Here is a 22,371-nt window from a genome sequence, read left to right on the forward strand (position 1 = left end):
GCTTTTACATCTAAAAAACTGATGTTTAAACATTTTCAACATTTTAATGATATGGAAGAGCTAAAGTAAAAAAGTCCATCGATAATTACCATGTTTTCTGGCCACGAATGACTGTTTCTTTCATTAATCTGTCAAATTTAGAGAGAAACTTTTTCTTACAGGGAGACCGTCTTATTCGAATGAACCAAGCAGCAGAACTTTATTTAACTCAAATTGTTGAACAGAAATCTAGGGTTGGATTAGTCACATTTGACTCCACTGCCATAATCCAAAACTATCTAACGGAAATAACTAATAGTAATGACTATCCAAGGATCACTGCAAACCTCCCACAGCAAGCTTCGGGTGGAACTTCAATTTGCAGAGGACTTGAAGCAGGATTTCAGGTAAACGTTGAAATTTAATATAATTTGCCATTTACTTGTTGCTTTCCATCCTATTCGTTTAGCTTTGAACACGGGTCATGAACTCAGGGTTGCAGCATTTAATAACATTCTGATCTGAATCAGACTAAGCTTTTCTGAAAGAAAAACAGGTAGCTTCATTGACTATCAGTTACAGCCACAGCCTCTCAGTGTCCAGTTGTTCCATTGATAAAGTCTTCCATGGAGAGGCACTGGGGATTGACTGAGGTTAAACCTCCTTTGGCAAACAATCATCAAAACCTCACTGGGGAGGTAGATATGTCTCTAGGTCTCTCACTTATAGTTTCTATGCCTGGGAGACAATGCCATTGAATACACAGAAAGAAAGCAGTGACAACTTTATAGTATGGATAAAAGTCATAACACACTAATTTAAATTGGATTAAAAAATCCAGAGACACAGGCAGCTCCACATAAAATATGCAATGATTGTGAATTTAAAAATGAGGAGCTCCTTTTGCCCAATGTACCCAGCGGTATTTCCCAGTGTACTCAGCAGTATTCGTCTGTTTTTCTTCCCCCAGTCAGCTTCCATGCTAACATATTTATGGTCATGTTTTTAGCCACTGAAACTGAAACCATTTCCTCCACTCATCCTCCATTGGTCAAAGTCCTGCTCTACACACACCATTGGTACACAGTCTTTCTTAACTTCCTTCGTACCTCCGATTTCTCAAAAACCAGATTGGCTTTAGAAACCTGAGGTGTCCACTCTACCGTGAATTATCTAAAAAGTCTATGAAAGTAACTCAATACTAAAAATTAGTTTCCAGAATCCAGATGACATGGTATCAATATTGTTTACCTCATTTAAGTGTGGCAAATATGTAAGGTAAGTAAATGTTTACAAAAGGTTTGCTACTATGAAAATAATTTTCGTGTCTATTTGGTTCTAAAATATGAGTCCTATATACTAGAAATATACTCAGATGACTGAATAAATTCCTGTATATTTTTCTTAGTTAATTTTATTATATTTTATATTTTGGTCACCAAGTTTATAGATGAGCAGATGGGGGGAAAACCAAGTTCAAAACTGTAAGCAGCTTTTACTAAGTGAAATCTTATAAATGTTTAAGTGTTATCGCTTGAAAAATCATTCAAAAGTAGCTATGTGTTGACTGTACACTACTTTACTCTCTGTGTTAAATGCTTTAGATGCATGGTCTTACACCCTTATCATTTTAGGAGTTGGGGAATGTTACTATGACCATTCTTCACAAAAAGAAGCTGAACTTTAATGAAATCTATCTTAAGGTCATAAAACAATTGCCAAATGTAGCATTCAGACCCTGATCTCTAGAGTCTATAACTTGATCATTAAGCTAACAATCTATAGAGTGTGTAATGGTGGGTGGGTGGGTGGTGTGTTTGGGCAAGTCTCAGGTAAGACTAAACATAATAATTCATGCTTAGAAAATAGATTTATTCTCAAGGTACCTAAAATCAAAGAATCTGACACATGGACTCTTAACTAATACTCTTTGTAGGAACAGTCAAGAAAATAAGAAAACAATTATAATTGAAAATTTATTAACTTCTTCCTTCATGATGAGCCAAAGTTGTTTTGTTTTGCTTTCTTTTGAAAAATCATACAATTCTTTAGTAGTAATTAAATAAAATACATTAGAAAGTCACATAACAAATAATTCAATCTTGCTCACTCAACTTTGGTCATGATTTTGCAAATGCTATTCAGTAGGAAGCCTTCTACAACTTCCTGGGAGTCTCATGTCTTCATCAAGTATTCAATGGATGATAACAAAAGCTTATATCCATTAAGAAGCTAATATGTCCCAGCAAATATTTTTGATTTGTTCTTCCTCAATTGGGTAGCCAAAATGAATATATCTAAAGGATTAAAGGCTCTCAGAAATCTAGTGTTCTACTCATTTCCATGTATCAATTCAACTTAGAAAGAGAATATAAAAAGTATGTATGTTCTTAAATTTATTCAGGAGTAACAGTCAGAAATTAACACACTGCTTTTCACAGGCAATCACTTCTAGTGACCAGAGGACTTCTGGTTCTGAAATCATATTGCTAACAGATGGTGAAGATAAACAAATAAGTTCATGCTTTGAGGCAGTCAAACACAGTGGTGCCATCATCCACACCATCGCCCTGGGGCCTGATGCTGCCAGGGAACTGGAGACTCTGTCAACCATGACAGGTACAACTTTGGACATATATTCCTAAACTGGCAGCTGTTAACAATTCACCACCTTAAAGTTAATTTTTGTCTCTTCATTGACCTTCAGGTTAAGTTCTTTCCTCTTTCCCCACTTCTTCACATAATGACTCCTTAAGTTATTCGGTACCTGCTGTTCTCATCCTTTCTTTATCCATTTCTCTTCATCTCACTAAACACAAGCTCCTGAATCTATGGTTACTCAATTGAAGTGTAATATGTTTGCTCAATCCCAAAACACCACTCAATCCCACAGCAAGATTTAGAGGTCTCACTTTTAGGTGAGAATGTGGAAACCTGGAGACTATAAATAATTTTCTCAGGGCTACAGTTAAAACCCAGATCACTGGTTCAGGGCTGCCCATCACTCCACTTGGTTCCCACCATCTCACAAAACCTGAGTTTGGAATATTTCTGTGTTTTTCCCTTTCTATCCAGTTTTCCTGCCTGGCTTACTTCAAGTATCTCCCAATTGCTCTGTGGCACTCCTTATTTAGTTACTGTGCACACTCTGGTGTGATTCTGGCAGTCACTTGTCAAATTCTTGCCCTCTGTGATCGATTGTCTCCCAACTCTTCATACCCAAGAAGTCTCTTCTTTCACTCACACCATTTATTTTCTGCCTTTTGACTCTGTTTCACATTTTGCTTCAGTTTCATGTATTATAAACTGCATCCTCTAATTATCTAAGTCTGCTTTGATTAGGCTAAGAAACAAGCATCTGGTTCTTAGGAGCAACCTTGAGTCTCATCTTCTGTAAAACCACTGGGTACTCAGGTCAGTTTGACTACTGACATGTGACGATTAGCTACATAAAATAAAGAAACTGTCCTTATTCGCACATTTCCCATTTATCTTTATCTTAACTATTTTGAAAAAGATTTTGCATAGTATAAAATGAGTGTAGCTTCTGAGATATGCTGAAAGTCCATGAGATTCTGAGAAACTCATCTTTTGTACAGTGTTTAGTTCATATGGGCAAGTGAGACATCTCAGTTGAATAAAGGTGTTTACCTCCAAACTCAAGTTCAACTTTTGAACCAACATGATGGAAAGAGAGCAGCAACTCCAACAAGCTGTCCTGTGAGTTCTGTGCATGCACCCAAACACATACAATGCACACTTACACTCTCGTGCACACACACACACAATAAATGTCATATTTAATAATAAAAAGGAAATGTCAAGGGTTTCAAAGTGTATTGCTGATAGTACATCTGATATTCCCATTTAGGAGGGCTTCGCTTTTATGCCAATAGAGACATAACTGGCCTTATGGATGCCTTCTGTGGGATTTCATCTGGAAGTGGCGACATCTTGCAGCGGGCACTGCAGGTCAGCACTTTGCAAAATACTTCAATTCCTATAAATTCCTATTATGCTACTATTACATGGCCTTTCTCTAATAAATCATTCTTTTGGCATAAAAAGAGTTTCCATGGTAAAATACACCATTAGTGAATTTTCCTTTATATGACATAAACACCTTCTCTCTTGCATTCTTCTAGTGTGTGAGTGTGTGTGTGTAAATTGGAAAGCTGTTAACAATCTGCCATTTTAAAGGTAATTTTGTCTCTACCTTCAAGTTAAGTTCTTTCCTCTTTCTCCACTTCTTCATATACTGACTTCTTAAGCTATTCAGTACCTGCTGTTTTCTTTAATTTTATCTGTCTCACTAAACTGACAATTCTGTCTCTATAGTTACTCAACTAAAGTCCAAAATGTTTGCTCAATCCCACTTTAAGATTTAGTCATATCATCTTTTAAGTGAGAGGTGTGTGTGTGTGTGTGTGTGTTGGAATATTTGTTTAAACGGGCAAAGGTGTGCTGCATTTGTTCATGTTGCATTTGTTAACAAAGATGTGCTGCATTTGCCTTAATTAAATAAAATTAAACTGGGCCCAGTGAGGCAGGTTAATTAGCAACTGCTTGACAGGAAGTAGCAAGGAGGAGCTAAGCATGGGGTTTTAGTTGGGGCCTTATGGAAAGGAGTGGCTTCCGGGACTCCAGCAAAGAGAGACCATTAAATAGTTGCTATTATAAATCTCTGAGCTAAGAAGTCTTCACCCTAGCCTTGGAATCTTCAGTTTTATTAGAACTATAGAGAAATAGTTAGAACTACTTTAGTGGCAGCAACAGAGTCATTGTCTAAGGAAACAGAATTGTCCCTAGGCCATGGCCTTGGGTGCCTGGACACTAGTACTTTAAAGCTCAGCCACCCTAAGAAGGTAAAACAACGTGTGTGTGTGTGTGTGTGTGTGTGTGTGTGTGTGTGTGAGAGAGAGAGAGAGAGAGAGAGAGAGAGAGAGACAGACAGACAGACAGACAGACAGACAGACAGACAGACAGACAGGCAGAGACACAGAGAGAGAGGAGGAGGGAGAGAGGAGGAGAGAGAAAGAGAGAGAGGAAGGAAGGAAGGAAGGAAGGAAGGAAGGAAGGAAGAAAAAAGAAAGAAAGAAAGAAAAAGAAAGAAAGAAAGAAAGAAAGAAAGAAAGAAAGAAAGAAAGAAAGAAAGGAGGGAAGAAAGGAAAAGAAAGAAACATTTGGAAAACATTTTAATTCTTTGTCATTGTAATTGAACGTTAAATATGACTTTTAAATTACCATGACTTAAATTTCCACTACTTAAAATAACAAATGAGTTTTATGTTTGCTTTTTATTTCTGTAACAGTTGGAAAGCAAAGCCTTCAATATTACAGGGAAGGGATTGGTAAAGGGTACAGTGCTGGTGGATAGTACTGTTGGCAATGACACCTTCTTTGTTGTCACCTGGATGACAAAAAAGCCAAAAATTACTCTTCAAGATCCTAAAGGAAAAAAATACACTATCTCAGATTTCAAAGATGATGAGTTGAATATCCGCTCTGTTCGACTTCAAATACCAGGCATTGCAGAAGTAAGTCTACTCTTTGGCTTCATCAATTAATCAATTTATGTTGAAAACTAAAAGGCCGCTTCTATTTTCTCAGTACTAAAAAAGTAACAGATAATGTATCTTAAAAATCAACTTAATAGAACACCTAAGGATTCATACCCATGTTGTTAGTTTACATTCAGATATTAAAAATGATTATTTAGTCTGAGACAGTATCTGAGTAGTGCCCTAGCATAGCTTGCATGAAGCCCTGGCACCATTCCCATCATCAGAAAGGTAATTCTTCTTCTTTTTACATTTATGGCCATATATATATATATATAATATATATATATATATATATATATATATCCTAATCACAGAGTAAGAAAATGCCATCAAAGCTCTTGAAATATATTTTTTCCAGACAGGTACTTGGACTTACAGCCTTTCTAATGAGAATGCCAGATCTCAGTTGCTGACGCTGACAGTGACCACTAGAGCAAGAAGTCCTACTGTGTCCCCAGTAATGGCAACTGCTCACATGAGTCACAACACAGCACAGTACCCCAGCCCGCTGATGGTTTATGCACGAGTCAGCCAGGGGTTCTTGCCTGTTCTGGGAGCCAGTGTCACAGCTGTTATAGAAGCTGAAGACGGACATAGAGTCACACTGGAGCTCTGGGACAACGGGGCAGGTAATGGGAACCTGCATCGACACCACTGAGTTTAAATTCCACAGGATTCTATAACTCCGGAGTCAATGCTTTTTCAATACACTTAAAACTCTATTTGAGTAATGATGTCTTTAAATTAGTTTGCTACATTTTCTTGACAAATCAAGAGTAGACATTTATTTTGGTTAGAGCCCTTTATCAATTTCAGGTTTCCCATGGAAATTAAAAGTACAATTTTCCATTTTCACTACTATTAACACTTTACATATGCTTTCTCCATCTAGTTCTATTTTCTTTGTTTTGGTAAGATTCCTTCTTAACAGTGTGCATGCTTTTATAGGCTCCATACAAGCATACTCTGTACTGTAACCATGTTCCCCTCCTGCACCTCCTCTCTCTCCTGCTTCTCCCACCAGAGCCTCATTATCCTGGTCTCACAGCTGCTTTCAGATATATAGAATTGTATCCATCTATATAAAATCCAGTATCTACACATTGGAGAAAATGTGGAAGTTTTTATGTATATGTTTATCCTGCTTAATACGGCAATCGCAACCTGTATCCATCATCCTGCAGATGGCATAATTTCATTTTTCTCAATGCTATGGGTATGGATAGATCATATAGTCATTATTTTTCAGTTTTTGAGAAAATTTCATACTGATTCCCATAGGGACTCAACTAATTTACTACTCCAAAAGTGTTATATTAGAGAATTCTCTGCTACACACACACACACACACACACACACACACACACACACACACACACCACAGACCCCACATGTTTGTTAGCATCTTTTATCATTTGTCTTCTTTTTTTATTTAGAGAATACTTTATTAGTTTTTGTAATCAAACCCACGTAGATAAGACCTTATATATTTAATACAGTGCATTACCCCTGTACAAATAGAAAAAAAATAAGGTCAACTTTTCTAGACCAATATGGCTGTTAATTTCTGTACAATGCCAACTCAACACGGTAAACTGGGAAACTTTTTTCCAAAGTTGACAGCACAGCTAAAGTTTCCAAAAATTCAAATTATATATATATTTCCAAAAAATTCAATATATATATATATATATATATATATATATATATATATATATATATAATAATAGCAGTATGTTATGCATCAATAGCAGCAATAGCTTTTCCAGGTACTGCAGTCATTTGAACAAAATTGTAGAGACATCCAGCACACACCATTTAAAACAAAAAACAAAAAAACAAAAAAAAGTAAAAAACAAAATCCCAGGAAACAGCACAGTTCTGTTACTCTTGTGGTACCTGGCACCATTTTTTTTAATTAGTTTCTCAATCATCATCTGGAAGGAAACCATTCTGAGCAACATCATTAAAAACAGCTCTGATAAAGCACCGTCACTACTATGTATCATAAAGCAGGACCACATATGAGTGAGTATATGTAACATGTTTGTTTTTTGGTGATTGGGTTACCTCGCTCAGAATGGTTTCTTTGAGTTCCATGCATTTTCCTGCAAATTTCAAGATTCCATTTTTTTTTCTGCTGAGTAGTACTCCATTGTGTAAATGTACCACATTTTCTCTATCCATTCTTCGGTTGAGGGCCATCTAAGCTGCTTCCAGTTTCTGGCTATTTCAAATAATGCTGCTATGAACATGGTTGAACACATGTCCTTCTTATATGAATGTGCTTCTTTTGGGTATATGCCTAGGAGTGGAATTGCTGGATCTTGTGGTAGACTCCTCCCCATTTTCTTGAGGAGTCGCCATACTGATTTCCAAAGTGGCTGTACAAGTTGGCACTCCCACCAGCAGTGGAGGAGTGTTCCTCTTTCTCTGCATCCTCTCCAGCATAAACTGTCATTGGTATTTTTGATTTTAGCCATTCTGACAGGAGTAAGATGGTATCTCAGAGTTGTTTTGATTTGCATTTCCCTGATGGCTAAGAATGTTGAACACATTCTTATGTGTCTTTCAGCCATTTTAGATTCCTCTATTGAGAATTGTCTATTTAGTTCTGTATCCCAATTTTAATTTGATTGTTTGGTGTTTGGGGGAATAGCTTCTTGAGTTCTTGGTATATTTTGGAGATCAGCCCTCTGTCAGATGTGGGGTTGGTGATGATCTTTTTCCAGTCTGTGGGCTGTCATTTTGTCTTGCTGACTATGTCCTTTGCCTTACAGAAGCTTCTCAGTTTCAGGAGGTCCCATTTATTAATTGTTGATCTCAGTGTCTGTGCTACTGGTGTTATGTTCAGGAAGCAGTCTCCTGTACCGATTAATTCAAGGGTATTTCCCACTTTATCTTCTAGTAGGTTCAGTGTGGCTGGGTTAATGTTGAGGTCTTTGATCCATTTTGACTTAAGTTTTGTGCAGGGCGAAAGACTTGGGTCTATCTGTAGTCTTCTACATGTTTGCATCCAGTTATGCCAGCACCATTTGTTGAAGATGTTCTCTTTGTTCCAGCATATATATTTGGATTGTTTGTCAAAAATCAGGTGTTCGTAGGTGTGTGGGTTAATTTCAGGGTTTTCAACTCTATTCCATTGGTCTACCTGTCTATTTTTGTGCCAATACCAAGCTGTTTTCAGGACTATAGCTCTGTAATAGAGCTTAAAGTTAGGGATGGTGATACCTCCAGAAGTTCCTCTATTGTACAGTGTTGTTTTGACTATCCTGGATCTTTTGTTTCTCCATATAAAGTTGAGAATTGTTCTTTCAATGTCAGTGAAGAAATGTGTTGGGATTTTGATGAGGATTGCATTGAATCTGTAGATTGCTTTTGGTAAGATTGCCATTTTTACTATGTTGATCCTGCCTATCTAGAGCATGGGAGAACTTTCCATTTTCTGGTATTTCTTTAATTTCTTTCTTTAGAGTCTCAAAATTCTTACAGTACAGGTCTTTCACTTTTTTGGTTAGTGTTACTCCAAGGCATTTTATGTTGTTTGTGGCAATTGTAAAGGGTGATGCTTCTCTGATTTCTTTCTCCACCAATGTGTCATCCGTATATAGTAGGGCTACAGATTTTTTTGAGTTAATCTTGTATCCTGCCACTTTGCTAAAGGTGTTTATCAGTTGTAGGAGTTCCCTGGTTGAGTTTTTAGGGTCACTTATGTAGACTATCATATAATCTGCAAATAATGAGAGTTTGACTTCTTCATTTCTGATTTGTATTCCCTTGATCTCCTTTTGTTGTCTTATTGCTCTAGCTAGAACTTCAAGGACAATATTGAAGAGGTATGGAGAGAGTGGACAGCCTTGTCTTGTTACTGGTTTTAGAGGAATTGCATTGAGTTTCTCACCATTTAATTTGATGTTGGCTGTTGGCTTGTTGTATATTGCTTTTATTATGTTGAGGTATGTTCCTGTTATCCCTGATTTCTCCAGGACCTTTATCATGAAGGGGTGTTGGATTTCATCAAAGGCTTTTTCAGCATCTAGTGAGATGATCATGTGATTTTTTTCCTCAGTCTGTGTATATGGTGGATTACACTGATGGATTTTCATATATTGAACTATCCTTGCATCCCTGGCATGAAGCCTACTTGATCGGGATGGATGATTTCTCTGATGTGTTCTTGGATTCGATTTGCCAATATTTTATTGAGAATTTTTGCATCAATGTTCATGAGGGATATTGGTCTGTAGTTCTCTTTCTTAGTTGTGTCTTTGTGTGGCTTGGGTATCAAGGTTATTGAAGCCTCATAAAAAGAGTTTGGTAATGACCCTTCTGCTTCTATTGTGTGGAATACTTTGAGGAGAATTAGTATTAGCTGTACTTTGAATTTCTGGTAGAATTCTGCACTGAAGCCATCTGGCCCTGGGCTTTTTTTGGTTGGGAGACTTCTAATGACTGCTTCAATTTCATTAGAGTTATAGGTCTATTTAAGTTGCTTATCTGTTCTTGATTTAATTTTGGTAAGTGAAATCTGTCCAGAAAATTGTCCATTTCCTTTAGATTTTCAAATTTTGAGGAAAATAGGTTTTCAAAGTATGACCTAATGATTCTCTGGATTTCCTCTGTGTCTGTTATTATGTCCCCCTTTTCATTTCTGATGTTATTAATTTGCATGTTCACTCTTTGTTGTTTGGTAAGTTTGGATAAAGGTTTGTCTATCTTGTTCATTTTCTTGAAGAGCCAACTTTTTGTTATATTGATTCTTTTTATTGTTCTCCTAGTTTCCATTTTATTGATTTCAGCCCTCAGTTTGATTATTTTCTGGTGTCTGCTCCTCTGGGATGTATTGGCTTCTTTGTTTTCTAAAGCTTTCAGTGGTGCTGTTAATTCTCTAGTGTGATTATTCTCCTGTTTCTTCATGTGGGCACTTAGCACTATGAACTTTCCTCTTAGCACTGCTTTCAGAGTATCCCATAGGTTTGGATATGTTGTGTCCGCATTCTCGTTGAATTCTAGGAAATCTTTAATTTCTGTTTTATTTCTTCCTGGACCCATGAATTGTGCAATTGGGTGTTACTTAATTTCCATGAGTTTGTAGGTTTTCTGTAGTTCGTGTTGTTGTTGAATTCTAATTTCAAAGCATGGTGGTCTGATAAGACACAGGGGGTTATTTCAATTTTTTGTACTTGTTGAGGTTTTCTATGTTCCCAAGTATGTGGTCGATTTTAGAGTTAGTTCCATGTGGCACTGAGAAGAAGGTAAATTGTTTTGTATTTGGGTGGAATGTTCTATAGGTATCTGTTAAGTCCAATGCACCATAACTTCTATTAGTTCTTTTGTTTCTTTGTTAAGTTCCTGTCCAGTGGTGAAAGTGGGGTGTTGATATCTCCCACTATAAGTGTGTGCAGTTTTATGTGTGATTTGAGTTTTAGTAATGTTTCTTTTACAAACGTGGATGCCTTCGTATTTGGGGCATAAATGTTAAGAATTGAGACTTCATCCTGATGGATTTCTTCTGTGATGAGTAGGAAATGATCTTCTTCATCTCTTTTGACTGATTTTAGTTTAAAGTCCAATTTATTGGATATTAGGCTTGCTACCCCCACTTGTTTCTTGGGTCCATTTGATTGGAAGATCTTTCTCCAAACTTTAATTCTTAGGTACCATCTGTCTTTGAGGTTGAGGTGAGTTTCTTGTATGCAGCAGAAGGAAGGATTCTGTCTTCTTATCCATTCTGCCAATCTGTGTCTTTTTATAGAGGAGTTAAGACCATTAATGTTGATGGATATTAATGACCATTGATTATTGTTCATTCTTGTTTGTTTTTGATTTGGTGTTGGTGGTAAGATTATGTGTGGGATTCTATCCCTTTTTTCTTTTGACTGTTGGTAAATTGGGATTATCTATTGCTTATGTTTTTCTGGTTGTAGTTAACTTCCCTGGGTTGCAGTTTTCCTTCCAGTACTTTCTGAAGGGCTGAATTGGTGGATATGTATTGTTTGAATCTGGTTTTGTCATGAAATATCTTGTTTTCTCCATCTATAATGATTGAAATCTTTGCTGGCTATAGTAGTCTGGGCTGGCATCCATTGTCTCTTAGTGTAGGTTTAATATCTATCCAGGACCTTCTGGCTTTCAGAGTATCCAAGGAAAAGTCAGGTGTGATTCTGACAGGTTTGCCTTTATAGGTTACTTGACCTTTTTCCTTTGCAGCTCTTAATATTTTCTCTTTGTTGTGTATGTTTGGTGTTTTGATTATTATGTGGCAAGGTGACCTTGTTTTGGTTATTTGGTGTTCCGGGCTTCTTGTATTTTCATTGGTTTGTCTTTCTTTAAGTTGGGAAAGTTTTCCTCTTTTTTGTTGATTTTGTTGAATATGTTTTCTGTGCCTTTGAGTTGGATTTCTTCACCTTCTTCTATACCTATTATTCTTAGGTTTGGTCTTTTCACAGTATCCCATATTTCCTGGACATTTTGTGATAGGTATTTGTTGGACTTAAGATTTTCTTTGGTTGATGAATCTATTTCTGCTAGTGTGTCTTCAACTCCTGAGATTCTCTCTTCCATCTCTTGTATTCTGTTGGTTATGCTTACATCTGTAGTTCCTGATCGTTTACCCAGCTTTTCTATTTCCAGCATTCCCTCAGCTTGTGCTTTCTTTATTGTCTCTATTTCAGTTTTTAGATCTTGAACTGTTTCCTTGAGAGATTTGTTGATATCTTGTATTTTTTGCTTAGTTTATTCTTCCATTTCTTTAGGGGATTTTCTCATGTCTTCTTTGAGGTCCTTTATCATTTTCATGAAGATGCTTTTAATGTCATTCTCTTCTGGTTCATCTGCATCGTGATGTTGAGGTCTTACTGGTGTATGGTTCCTAGTCTCCAGTGGTGTCATATTGGGTTTTCTGTTGTTGGATGTGCTTTTACCTTGCCCTCTTCTCATCCTTTCTTCTGGTGGGTGTAGCAAGAGTTTCTTGTTCTCCTTGTGGGTGTGGGACCAAGGTTCTCTTCTGGTAGATGCACACAGATCCAATACTCTGATGTCAGTCCTCTTCTCATGGATGGAAGTGTCACTGTTACCCAGGTGTCAGTAGTTTTTGGGCGTGCCGGATCCCACCAGGCCGGCAGTTGGAGGCAGAGCTGTCACTGGGTCACAATGTGTTGGATCTCACTGCTGAACTCCATCCGGCACACAGGTCGCTTGCGTCAGATGACTCTGAGCAGCAATGACAAACAGATGGATATTAATATTAAACAGAAACAGCCCCTGGCCTACCTGGGCCTGCAGATGGAGGCTGGGCTGCCTCTGGGTGTTCTGTGTTCGGAACCCGCCGCTGCCAAACACGGTCCAGCATGCAGGTCAATTGTGTCAGATGACTCTGAGCAGTGACGATGACAAACCTCATTTGTCTTCTTAATAATAAACATTCTGACTAGAATGAGATGAGAAGGGGAAAAATGGAATCTCAAAGTATTTTTAATTTGCATTTTCCAGATGACAAAAGATACTGGAACTCTTCATATGCTCAATGATCATTCTCAATGGATGTTGGTACTTCATCTTTGAAAACCCTGTGTTCACTTCACCAGCCCATTTATTGAGTTGTTTATTTTGGTAGTTTTTAAAATTATTTATACATTCTAGATATCTATCCTATCAGATTATAGCTGCCAAAGATTTTCTCCCATATAGTAGGCCAAATTTCTTGTCTACTATACAGAATTTGTTTAATTTTATGTTCCATTTGTCAGGTCTTGGTTTTACTACTAAGTAAATAGCGTCTTTCACAGAAAGTCCTTTTGTCTATGTTTACATCCTGAAATGTTCTGCGCCAACAGATTGAGAGTTCCAGATTGTACACTAAGGTGTGTGATCTTCTCAGAATTGATTTCATACAAGACAAAATCTAGTGTTCCCATTTCATCCTTCTACATCTATCTGTCCAGTGTCCGCAGCACTCTTTGTTGAAGAGGCTATCTTTCTTTAATGTGTATGTTTGGCATCTTTGTCCAAAATCATATGGTTTCAGTGTGTGGGTTTAATGCTACACCCTCTATTCTATTCCACTTGTCTGCACGTATCTCTTAGGTCAGTTCAATGCTGCTTCATCACTGTGCGTCTGTAGTATGACTTACAAGGCATGGTGCTATCACCAGCATTGTTCCTTTTATTTTGGATTGATTTGGCTATTCTGGGTCTTCTGTGTTTCCATGTGGATTTTACAATTATTTTTCTCTATTTCTGTAAAGAATGTCATGGGACTTTTTATCTAAATTGCATCAATCTGTAGATTGCTTTTACCTATGCAGCCATTTTCATAGTATTAACTCTGCTGATGTGTAAGCATGGAAGATGTTCCCACTTTGTAGTGTCTGTTTTCAATTTCCTCCAGTGATTTCTTGTTGAGTATGTTTGTTCAAATGTATTAGAAATAATGCTGTTGTCCCGATTTCTTCATAAGCCTGCTCAATATTGGTATGTGGGAGAGCTACTGCCTTTTCAATCAGTAATAATTGCGCCTCGGATCAGCCTCATTGCTAACAATACTATGGTTGCACAAAACTTGGCTACTGATTTTTAACTTTGGTTTTGTGTCCCACTAGTTTGCTAAACATCTTTGTCAGTCCTAAGAGTTTTCTGGACAAGTTTCTATTGTGAAATAAAAGTGCTAACTCTAACTGAATGCCTACTATAAATTATGTTTTGTAAAATAACAGTTAGCACACAGTGAACCTAGGATTTGAATCAAAACACTATGGTCTAGGATTTAAGCTGTCCTAAACTCTCTGGTAAACTCATATCATCAATGCTTGTGAACAGTGTCATTCTTCATTTTAACTTACCATGACTAATTGTTGTGTTGCATTATCCAGGTGCTGACACTGTTAAAAATGATGGCATCTATACAAGATATTTCACAGATTATCATGGAAATGGTAGATACAGCCTAAAAGTACATGTCCAGGCAAGAAAAAACACAGCCAGACTAAGTTTAAGACAACAGAACAAGTCTCTATATATACCTGGCTATATTGAAGATGGTAAGTTCCATTAAATCAAAAAATGTATTACCTGCTTCAGTAAATTATATAAAACAAACACTAAATGATAATATATGTGGAAACCCCAAGTATATAATTATGCAATCAACTTTGGGATTCAAAATCATATTCATGTTGGTGGACCCAGCATAAACCATGTTTCCACATATTTGTTAGCATTTCCCTCAGTTTGCTTCATGCACAAAATACATTTCATTCCTGAGCTCATGGAACAAGCCCTGTGCTAAATGCTAGAGCTAGGTTGTTGAAAGAATCCCTGTATCAAAGAACTCATTCAAAAGTAGTAGGTTAAGACAGGTTAACCACAGAAACAGCTCACTTGAACATCGGGGAACTCTTGCTTCCCAGACTGATAGCTGGGATACCAGCATGGGACTGATCCAGACCCCAGGAACATGGGCTTCAGTGAGGAAACCTTGGAAATCTATGGGACCTCCTGTAGTAGTTCAGTACTTATCCCTAGCATAGGTGTGGACTTTGGGAGCCCAGTCCACATAGAGGGATACTCCCTGAGCCTAGACACATGGGGGTGAGCCTAGGCCCTATCCCAAAGATATGATAGGCTCTGATGACACCTTATGAAAGGCCTCAACATCCAGGGGAACAGAAAGGATATGTGATAGGTAGTGTTTTATTTGGAAGGAGGGGTGGTAGGGGAGGAGGGAAGGGGGGAGAAGGGAAATGGGATTGGCATGTAAAACAATCTTATTTCTAATTCAAATTAAAAAATCTGCAATAAATAAATAAATAAATACAGGTTAGACATTAGCTTAACATAGCATATGTCAAAGTCATATGTAAGTCTGTCTTCAACCTACATGAGCCTTGAAGAGCTGTAAGGTCGGCATGAGATAAAGAACAGACAATATGAGAGATACAAATCACTGGGGGTGTTTTTCATAGGTAAAATAATAACGAATCCAACCAGACCCGAAATCCAAGATACAGAAGCTCCAGTGGAAGACTTCAGCAGGCTAACCTCTGGAGGGTCTTTTATCGTGTCTGGAGCACCTCCTGGTGGTAGCCACACTCATGTGTTCCCACCCAGTAAAGTCACAGATCTGGAGGCTGAGTTTAAAGGAGATCACATTCACCTGACATGGACAGCCCCTGGCAAGGTCCTTGACAAAGGAAGAGGTAAGCTTGACAGTGAGTTTTAAATATTCACAAAGGGTTATATGTAATAAATTAAATTGTGGACAGTATTAATTTTTTGGATGCTGCAAAATTTGTTGTTGCCAGGAAATGATTCCAGTTCTTTGTTCAGCTGGGCCTGTAAGGGAATATACTTACACAACAGATAAGTGTGATGTAAGCAAATATTTATTTAAAATAAGAATAATGTATTCCATAATGTATTCTGAATAAAATTGAATTGCCATTCTTTCCCAAAATTTGTCCCATGTCTCACTCATAAATAATATTTCTACTATAAGTCTCTACTATAAGCCAGTACTCATTTATTTTTAATGTAAAAACTGAACTTCAAGAAAATTGGAATTAGCCAGAGTTGTTCCCGATTTTTATCTTCAAGTTGTAAAATCGGTCTCAAGATTATGTCACCACCTCCCCCATCACCGACAGCATCCTCGGGAATGAAGAGCATGGTTGTTTGCTCACAGGACTCAGGTCCCACTCCAGCACCCACAGGCAGGTCCCAACCACCCGCTGCTCCTCCACAGCAGATAGCGCATGGGGTACAGACATACATGCAGGCACAACACACATGCACATAAGAGAACAGTAAAAATAACTGTGAAACACAATAGTGGAGAGGAGTAGATCATGGTGCCGCTCGAGGTGGGACTAGGTCCCGAGCACGTGTGGAATCAGTGCTCATCCGGGTTCTGTGCCCTTGGACTCACCCTCAGCTGTTCTCCTCTGGCTGTCACTGAGGGCCCCACCCACCCATTTCTCCTTCTTTCATCTTTATAAAAAGTCATACAGAACATACTCTCGGTCTTCACTACACATGAACATTGTGTGTTCCTTGTGCTACTTTAAAACTGAGTTCAACTCCTTCTACAAAAAAACCTGGATTCTGGTAGAGGCTTGTATTATGATACTGAATTAGCTTTTCTATGATTTTGTGACTGAACTTTTTTTTTTTGAATTACAAACAAGATTGAATTACATGACTATTCCAGTTCCCTTCTCACTCCTTTCCTCCCCTACCAGCAACTAGACATTTTTTAAAACAAATGTTCATATACTTGTCTTTAAAGTCAGTGAGACAGGATAACCAGACACAAACTGTACCGGGCTCTCCACCACTGAAGCTCCTCATGATGCTCTGGTAACCCCTACGCAGGCGCAGTGTGTGCAGAGACCCGTCCTCACTCTAATGAACACGTGTCTGTCTCTTTTCCAGCACATAGATATGTCATCAGAATGAGTTGGCATTCTCAAGATCTCCAAGAAGATTTTCACAATGCTACTTTAGTGAATACTTCTGGACTGGTACCTAAAGAGGCTGGGTCAAAAGAAAACTTTGAATTCAAACCAGGATCTTTGAAAATAGGAAATAGCTCCATGTTCTACATTGCAATCCAGGCCGTCAATGAAGTCAGTATCACTTCAGAGATCTCCAACATCGCACAGGCTGTCAGGTTTATTCCTTCACAGGAACCCAATATCTCTGATTTGGGTACAAAAATGCTCTCACCCAGTTTGACAGTGTTTTTATTTGTTGCAACTTTATTCATATTTTAAACTAGAAATTGTAGTAGGACTAAAAATCAAAGTTATTTAGAATTAATTTACTATCCTCATTGTCCACTATACAACTCTTGTAACATAAAAGTGAATGTTCAATGTTGTAATTTTTTATTTGTGTCAATTAAAATCAATTAAGTTGTTATATATAAACTAGAGTATTTCATTAATCTAACTTTGAAGAGGATGAATTAAAATGAACAACTCATTTTCCAAATATTAATATCAAAAAGCTATTCACTAAATATAATATGTGATTATGTAGAAATAAATGCACAAGGAGTCAATATAAAGCTCAGAAAGAGAAAATAATGTCTGTTTGCAGTGTATATCAGAAAAAAAAAACCAAGAAAGAAATAAACATGGACTGATTTCCATAGAGCATCTGGAAACTAATAGTACACAGACAAGAAAAAAACACTGTAGGCAGTGCACACATATGGGAGAATCCAAATAGGAAAAGCCCTCCAACTTAAAAGATAAATTTTAAAACCAATCTTTAAAATGAAAGAAATATCTAGATAGCTTTGGGATTTTAAAAAATTTTAAGAAAAACCTGGCTAGATACGGCGTACATGACTGTGATTCAGCAACTAGGGATCAAGGTAGGAGGATCATAAGTTAGCCTGAGCTACACAGCCCAGTTTTGGACTAGCCTAAGCTACATAGCCCAGTATACAAGATCCTGTCTCCAAATGAAAAGCATTATAAATCTGCAAATGCATTGTTAAATGTTCTCTCAAGTTTTTTACATTAAAGAGCAAAAGAAAACATGCAAAATAAATACGTAGACAAATAACTTTGTTGTATAAATATCTTTTCTGTTAAACAACAGAACTCTTGTGAATGGGTAGCATATAAAGGGAAGTGGTTGTGGAGATTGAGAAGTCTGAGATTGGAAGGCAGCCTATGGCAAGGGACCCAAGGACAAGCATGAGCCTGTGGAGAAGCAGAAGATGAGAAACACACTTGTGTGAAAGTCTGGCTTCACAGGGTCTAATTCATTACTGTAAGAATGGCTCCAGGAAAAGGCTTTGTCATCACAGCACAATCACTTCTCAGCATAATGTCAAGATGGGTTTTAGAGAAAACAAGCCATATCCAAGCCATACCAGAAGCCTAGTGGTAGATGAGTATTGTCTAATATTTTAAAAGTCAGAGTCTTTTTCTCATACAAAATCTATCAAAGCAGTCCTCATTCTCTTGAATCTTTGGCTGAGAACTACTGTTGAGTGAAATGAAACCAACTACTCTCAAATGATTTTCGAGGTTACTGTTCCCCAGTTGTCCTTTTGAAACATATTGTGTGTCATACGTCATTTTCAGATAGACTGGCATCTCAGGCATGATGACACAAGCCTTTAATGCCAGCCCTCGGGAGGCTGAAGCAGGCAGATCTCTGCTGAGCTCCAGGACAGTCAAGACTACTTAGTGAGACCCTGTCTTGAAGAAAACATTAAACGGAAGCTGAATGACCTGAGATGAAACCCAGGTTTGCCCTGTCTGCAGCTGTAATGTAGGACATATTCCCTCCCTAGGGCTTCAGTTTCCTTCACCCCAAAGGCTTCTTCCCATTGAGAAATTGTTCTCTGACTCTTGGTTCACTATTGCTGTGCTATAACTCTCTACAGAACTTTCTCACTGTTTTATATTTTGAATATTATTTTATTCCAATTTAACCCATGAAGTAAATCTTCATGTCCTATAGAGGCAATGTCCACACTGACTCCATTCTGTACTGACACAGAGAGCTGGGAAGTGGAACAGATCACAGAAAAGCAAGCTCATCTTCTTCCTTGTGGGTGAAAAGCACCAAGATTTACTGGTGTTTGGGGAGAACATGCTGTCGTGCATGTTGGGTTTTTTCATTCATTCATTCATTCATTCATTCACTTCTTTATTTTTCATGTTGGTTTTGGCCTGTCTTGAGATAGTCTCACTACATACATAATCCAGCAGTATAGGCCACCAAATACTTCACAAATAATTTTATTTAAATGTTGTTCTCAATTTACAGCTAAAGAAATTGAGAATGAGAGAGGTTAAAGTTGTGGGCACTGGGGAGGAGGATTTGTCAGTGTCAATATGATGAGCTTCTCTTAGGTTTATGTCATGCAGCAGCTTTAAATGGTTGGGACAGAATTGGAGCAGCAAGAAAGAAAATTGATCCATTTACAAAAGTTATACAGGACCCAAAGAAGCATATCCAGACTTCTAACGAAGATTGTCATTGGCACTAGTAAATAGATTCATATGAATCTCAGATGCTAGAAATATAATATTTGAAACTATGACTTTTGAAAATGTTAATTAGAATAGAAATAAATTAGGTACAAGACTTTGGACTCACCAAGATAGGATAGATAATGAAGTACTTTCTCTGAGTTTATCAAATGTAAATGGACTAGACATTGTTGACAAACTTGTTGCCTGTATATATTGTACCTACCGTATATAGTTTTTATGTTGGTTGTAGCCTTCTTTTTCTACTAGACAAAAAGGGGGATTGTGGTGATATATTATTTATGATTTATTAAAGCTTGCTTAAAGATTCTGGAAGTAAAGTCAGCCTCAAGCTACAGACATCAGGCTGTGGTGGTACACAATTTTAATCTCAGGACTCAGGAGACAAAAGCAGATGGATATCTCTGAGTTCAAGGCTACCCAGGGTACTTGAGATTGAATCAGTCTATATGAGAAACAGATCACACGCCTTTAATCCTGCCACTACAGAGGTATAAAAGATAGGAGAAGGATCTTCAGTAGTAAGTTTCAGGATTCACCAGCCACATTGAGAAGGGCATGGCAGACTGAGATTGCAGTCTGAGGTTAGGTGGAGTCAGGATCGCCTTTCAGTATGAGGTAGAGGTAAGAGCTAGAGGCCAGCTGCTTTGCTTCTCTGATCTGCAGCTTGAAGATTGACTCCCAGTATCTGTCTCTGGGTCTTTCATTGTTCATGCTACAATGCACCATATACTTGACTTGATTCTCACCATGTCTCCTCACAAGACTTTCAGACTCAAGAAATTCCCAGACAACAAATAAAAGCAAAATCATTCTATTCCTCAGCGGATTTAGATGAAAACTGGTGACAATATCAGGTACAATACCAAGAGAAGACACTAGAGGAAAATGAAGCTGGGTCTGTGTTCTCACATTGGCAAGACTGAGAGTTTATACTAAATCGTGGTCATCCATCAAGCCTACCAGATGATGCTGAACATTTTTAACCTAGAAGCTGGTCATATTTAAATTAGGGGTGTGGTTTGTCCACTAATAATATGTAGAACCAAAAACTAAAAATTATATTAACTACTGAGGAAAGCAAAGCATTAAGATGTTCCAGGAAAATAACATGGAAAGGTTTTACAGGAAAGACTGCAGGAACGCTGGGCTGCAACAGAGGAATGTTGTCAACAATTGGAGGCAGGAGCATGCCAAAAAGCCCTGGTTGCCATCCAAGTAGCCTGTTTTTCTGGTAATCTGGCAGGATCAAGACTCTAAATTCCCCACTGAAGCACTGGAAGACTTACAGTTGTACAAAACAAACTCATGCAAACAGAATTTATCTAGCAAAGTTATGTAGCAGCTCCACACTGTATCCTGTCTTAGAAATTACAATAAATGTATTCACCACAACACCCATGTAACTGAACAACTAAGTCTTCAGATTGGCTAAGGAAGATCACCAAGAGATATCAGTGCTTCTCTCTGTCATTCATATGTGAATATTCTGGTCTTCATCCTAATTCCTGAGTGAGGCAGGCACATAAATACTCTCCTTGAGTTGCTACCTCACTTATCATGTGCAAACATGGTACCAGGTCTGAAGTTCTTTCTGTTCCTTAGACTGTATCTCTTACAGGGGTGAAAAGCTCCATGGATACTAGGGAGTGGTCATTGCAATTAACCCCAGTGTGCCAGAAGATGACCGACTCATCCAAAGCATAAAGGTAAGAACTTTATTATCTTCATATTTGCATGCCAATAATTCTTTTCAGGTATATAAGCTCTCTCTCTTTCTCTCTCTCTCTCTCTCTCTCTCTCTCTCTCTCTCTCTCTCTCTCTCTCTCTCTCTCTCACACACACACACACACACACACACACACACACAATGAGACAAAGTTATACACTCCCAAAGCCACTTTGACTGTATTCATCTGGCAGTATTATCTGGCAGTAGACAATACCTTTGCAGTTTTATCTACAGCCAAGATGAGTATCTGCTTAGCTTTATGTTTTTATTACACATTAAAACTAAGGTTAAAGCTCTTAAAAATTAGTAACTAGTTAGTTTAGACTTTAGAATAAGAGGAGAAATGTACTCACTCATTAAGATAAATGTACTCATTTATCTTAATGATGTTGTTTTCACAAAGTCAATACAGCAAATGTACACTTAAACCCAAGCAGCTGCTGACTTACACATTTCTCCGGTTGGTCCTACATGCTCAACTTTGGAAAACCTGAAGTACTTGCCTATCTTACCTTAATGAAAACCTTAGACATGCTTGAAGTTGATTTGTTCCTAATTGCATTTGTATGATCAAAGCATTTGTGTAATATATACTTTACTCTTGGATCCTCTCAAAATCTACATGATGGTTAGGAACACAGGGTTCATGTCCTCTATAAATGTCATAATTGGTCTGTAGGATCAAAGAAAGTAGCAAGCTGAAGCAATTCAGTCTTCTTTATCATTGTTATTAGCACTTGGGCAATGCTAGAATGACTCAGTTGGTTATATATACAGATGTATATATAGAAATGTAGATGCTTCCTTCCCTTTCCACCGACCAATTAGCAACTAACTACACTCAAAAAACATAGGCAATAGATAATCCAATTTTACCAAGCATGAAAAGAAACAGGAAGGCAAAATCCACACACAACAACACCACCAACAATAAATACAAAACAAACAAGAACCAACAATCATGGACATCAATATCCCTAAATGTCAATGGTCTTCACTTACCCATAAAAAGATATAGGCTAACAGAATGGATACAAACACAGAATCCATCCTTCTGCTGTTTACAAGAAACACACCT

General features: G+C 37.7%; 1 protein-coding gene and 2 pseudogenes across 1 annotated transcript in view; all 3 read left to right on the plus strand.

The window, feature by feature from the left end:
• The window catches only part of LOC100767355 (calcium-activated chloride channel regulator 3A-1-like), a 39,029-nt gene extending 21,715 nt beyond the window's left edge, over positions 1 to 17,314 (plus strand). Inside the window, exons 7-14 of the mRNA XM_027395893.2 lie at positions 162 to 386; positions 2,421 to 2,598; positions 3,851 to 3,951; positions 5,292 to 5,516; positions 5,902 to 6,172; positions 14,414 to 14,581; positions 15,506 to 15,739; positions 16,974 to 17,314. Coding sequence (XP_027251694.1) covers positions 162 to 386; positions 2,421 to 2,598; positions 3,851 to 3,951; positions 5,292 to 5,516; positions 5,902 to 6,172; positions 14,414 to 14,581; positions 15,506 to 15,739; positions 16,974 to 17,314 — 1,743 coding nt within the window. The remainder of the gene's footprint in view (positions 1 to 161; positions 387 to 2,420; positions 2,599 to 3,850; positions 3,952 to 5,291; positions 5,517 to 5,901; positions 6,173 to 14,413; positions 14,582 to 15,505; positions 15,740 to 16,973) is intronic.
• Positions 17,315 to 20,311: 2,997 nt separating this feature from the next.
• On the plus strand, positions 20,312 to 20,500 carry LOC113833475 (annotated as a pseudogene).
• A 631-nt stretch (positions 20,501 to 21,131) lies between these two features.
• The window catches only part of LOC100752576, a 33,357-nt pseudogene continuing 32,117 nt past the window's right edge, over positions 21,132 to 22,371 (plus strand).

This window comes from Cricetulus griseus (genome assembly GCF_003668045.3).
Source record: "Cricetulus griseus strain 17A/GY chromosome 1 unlocalized genomic scaffold, alternate assembly CriGri-PICRH-1.0 chr1_0, whole genome shotgun sequence".
Taxonomy (NCBI): domain Eukaryota; kingdom Metazoa; phylum Chordata; class Mammalia; order Rodentia; family Cricetidae; genus Cricetulus; species Cricetulus griseus.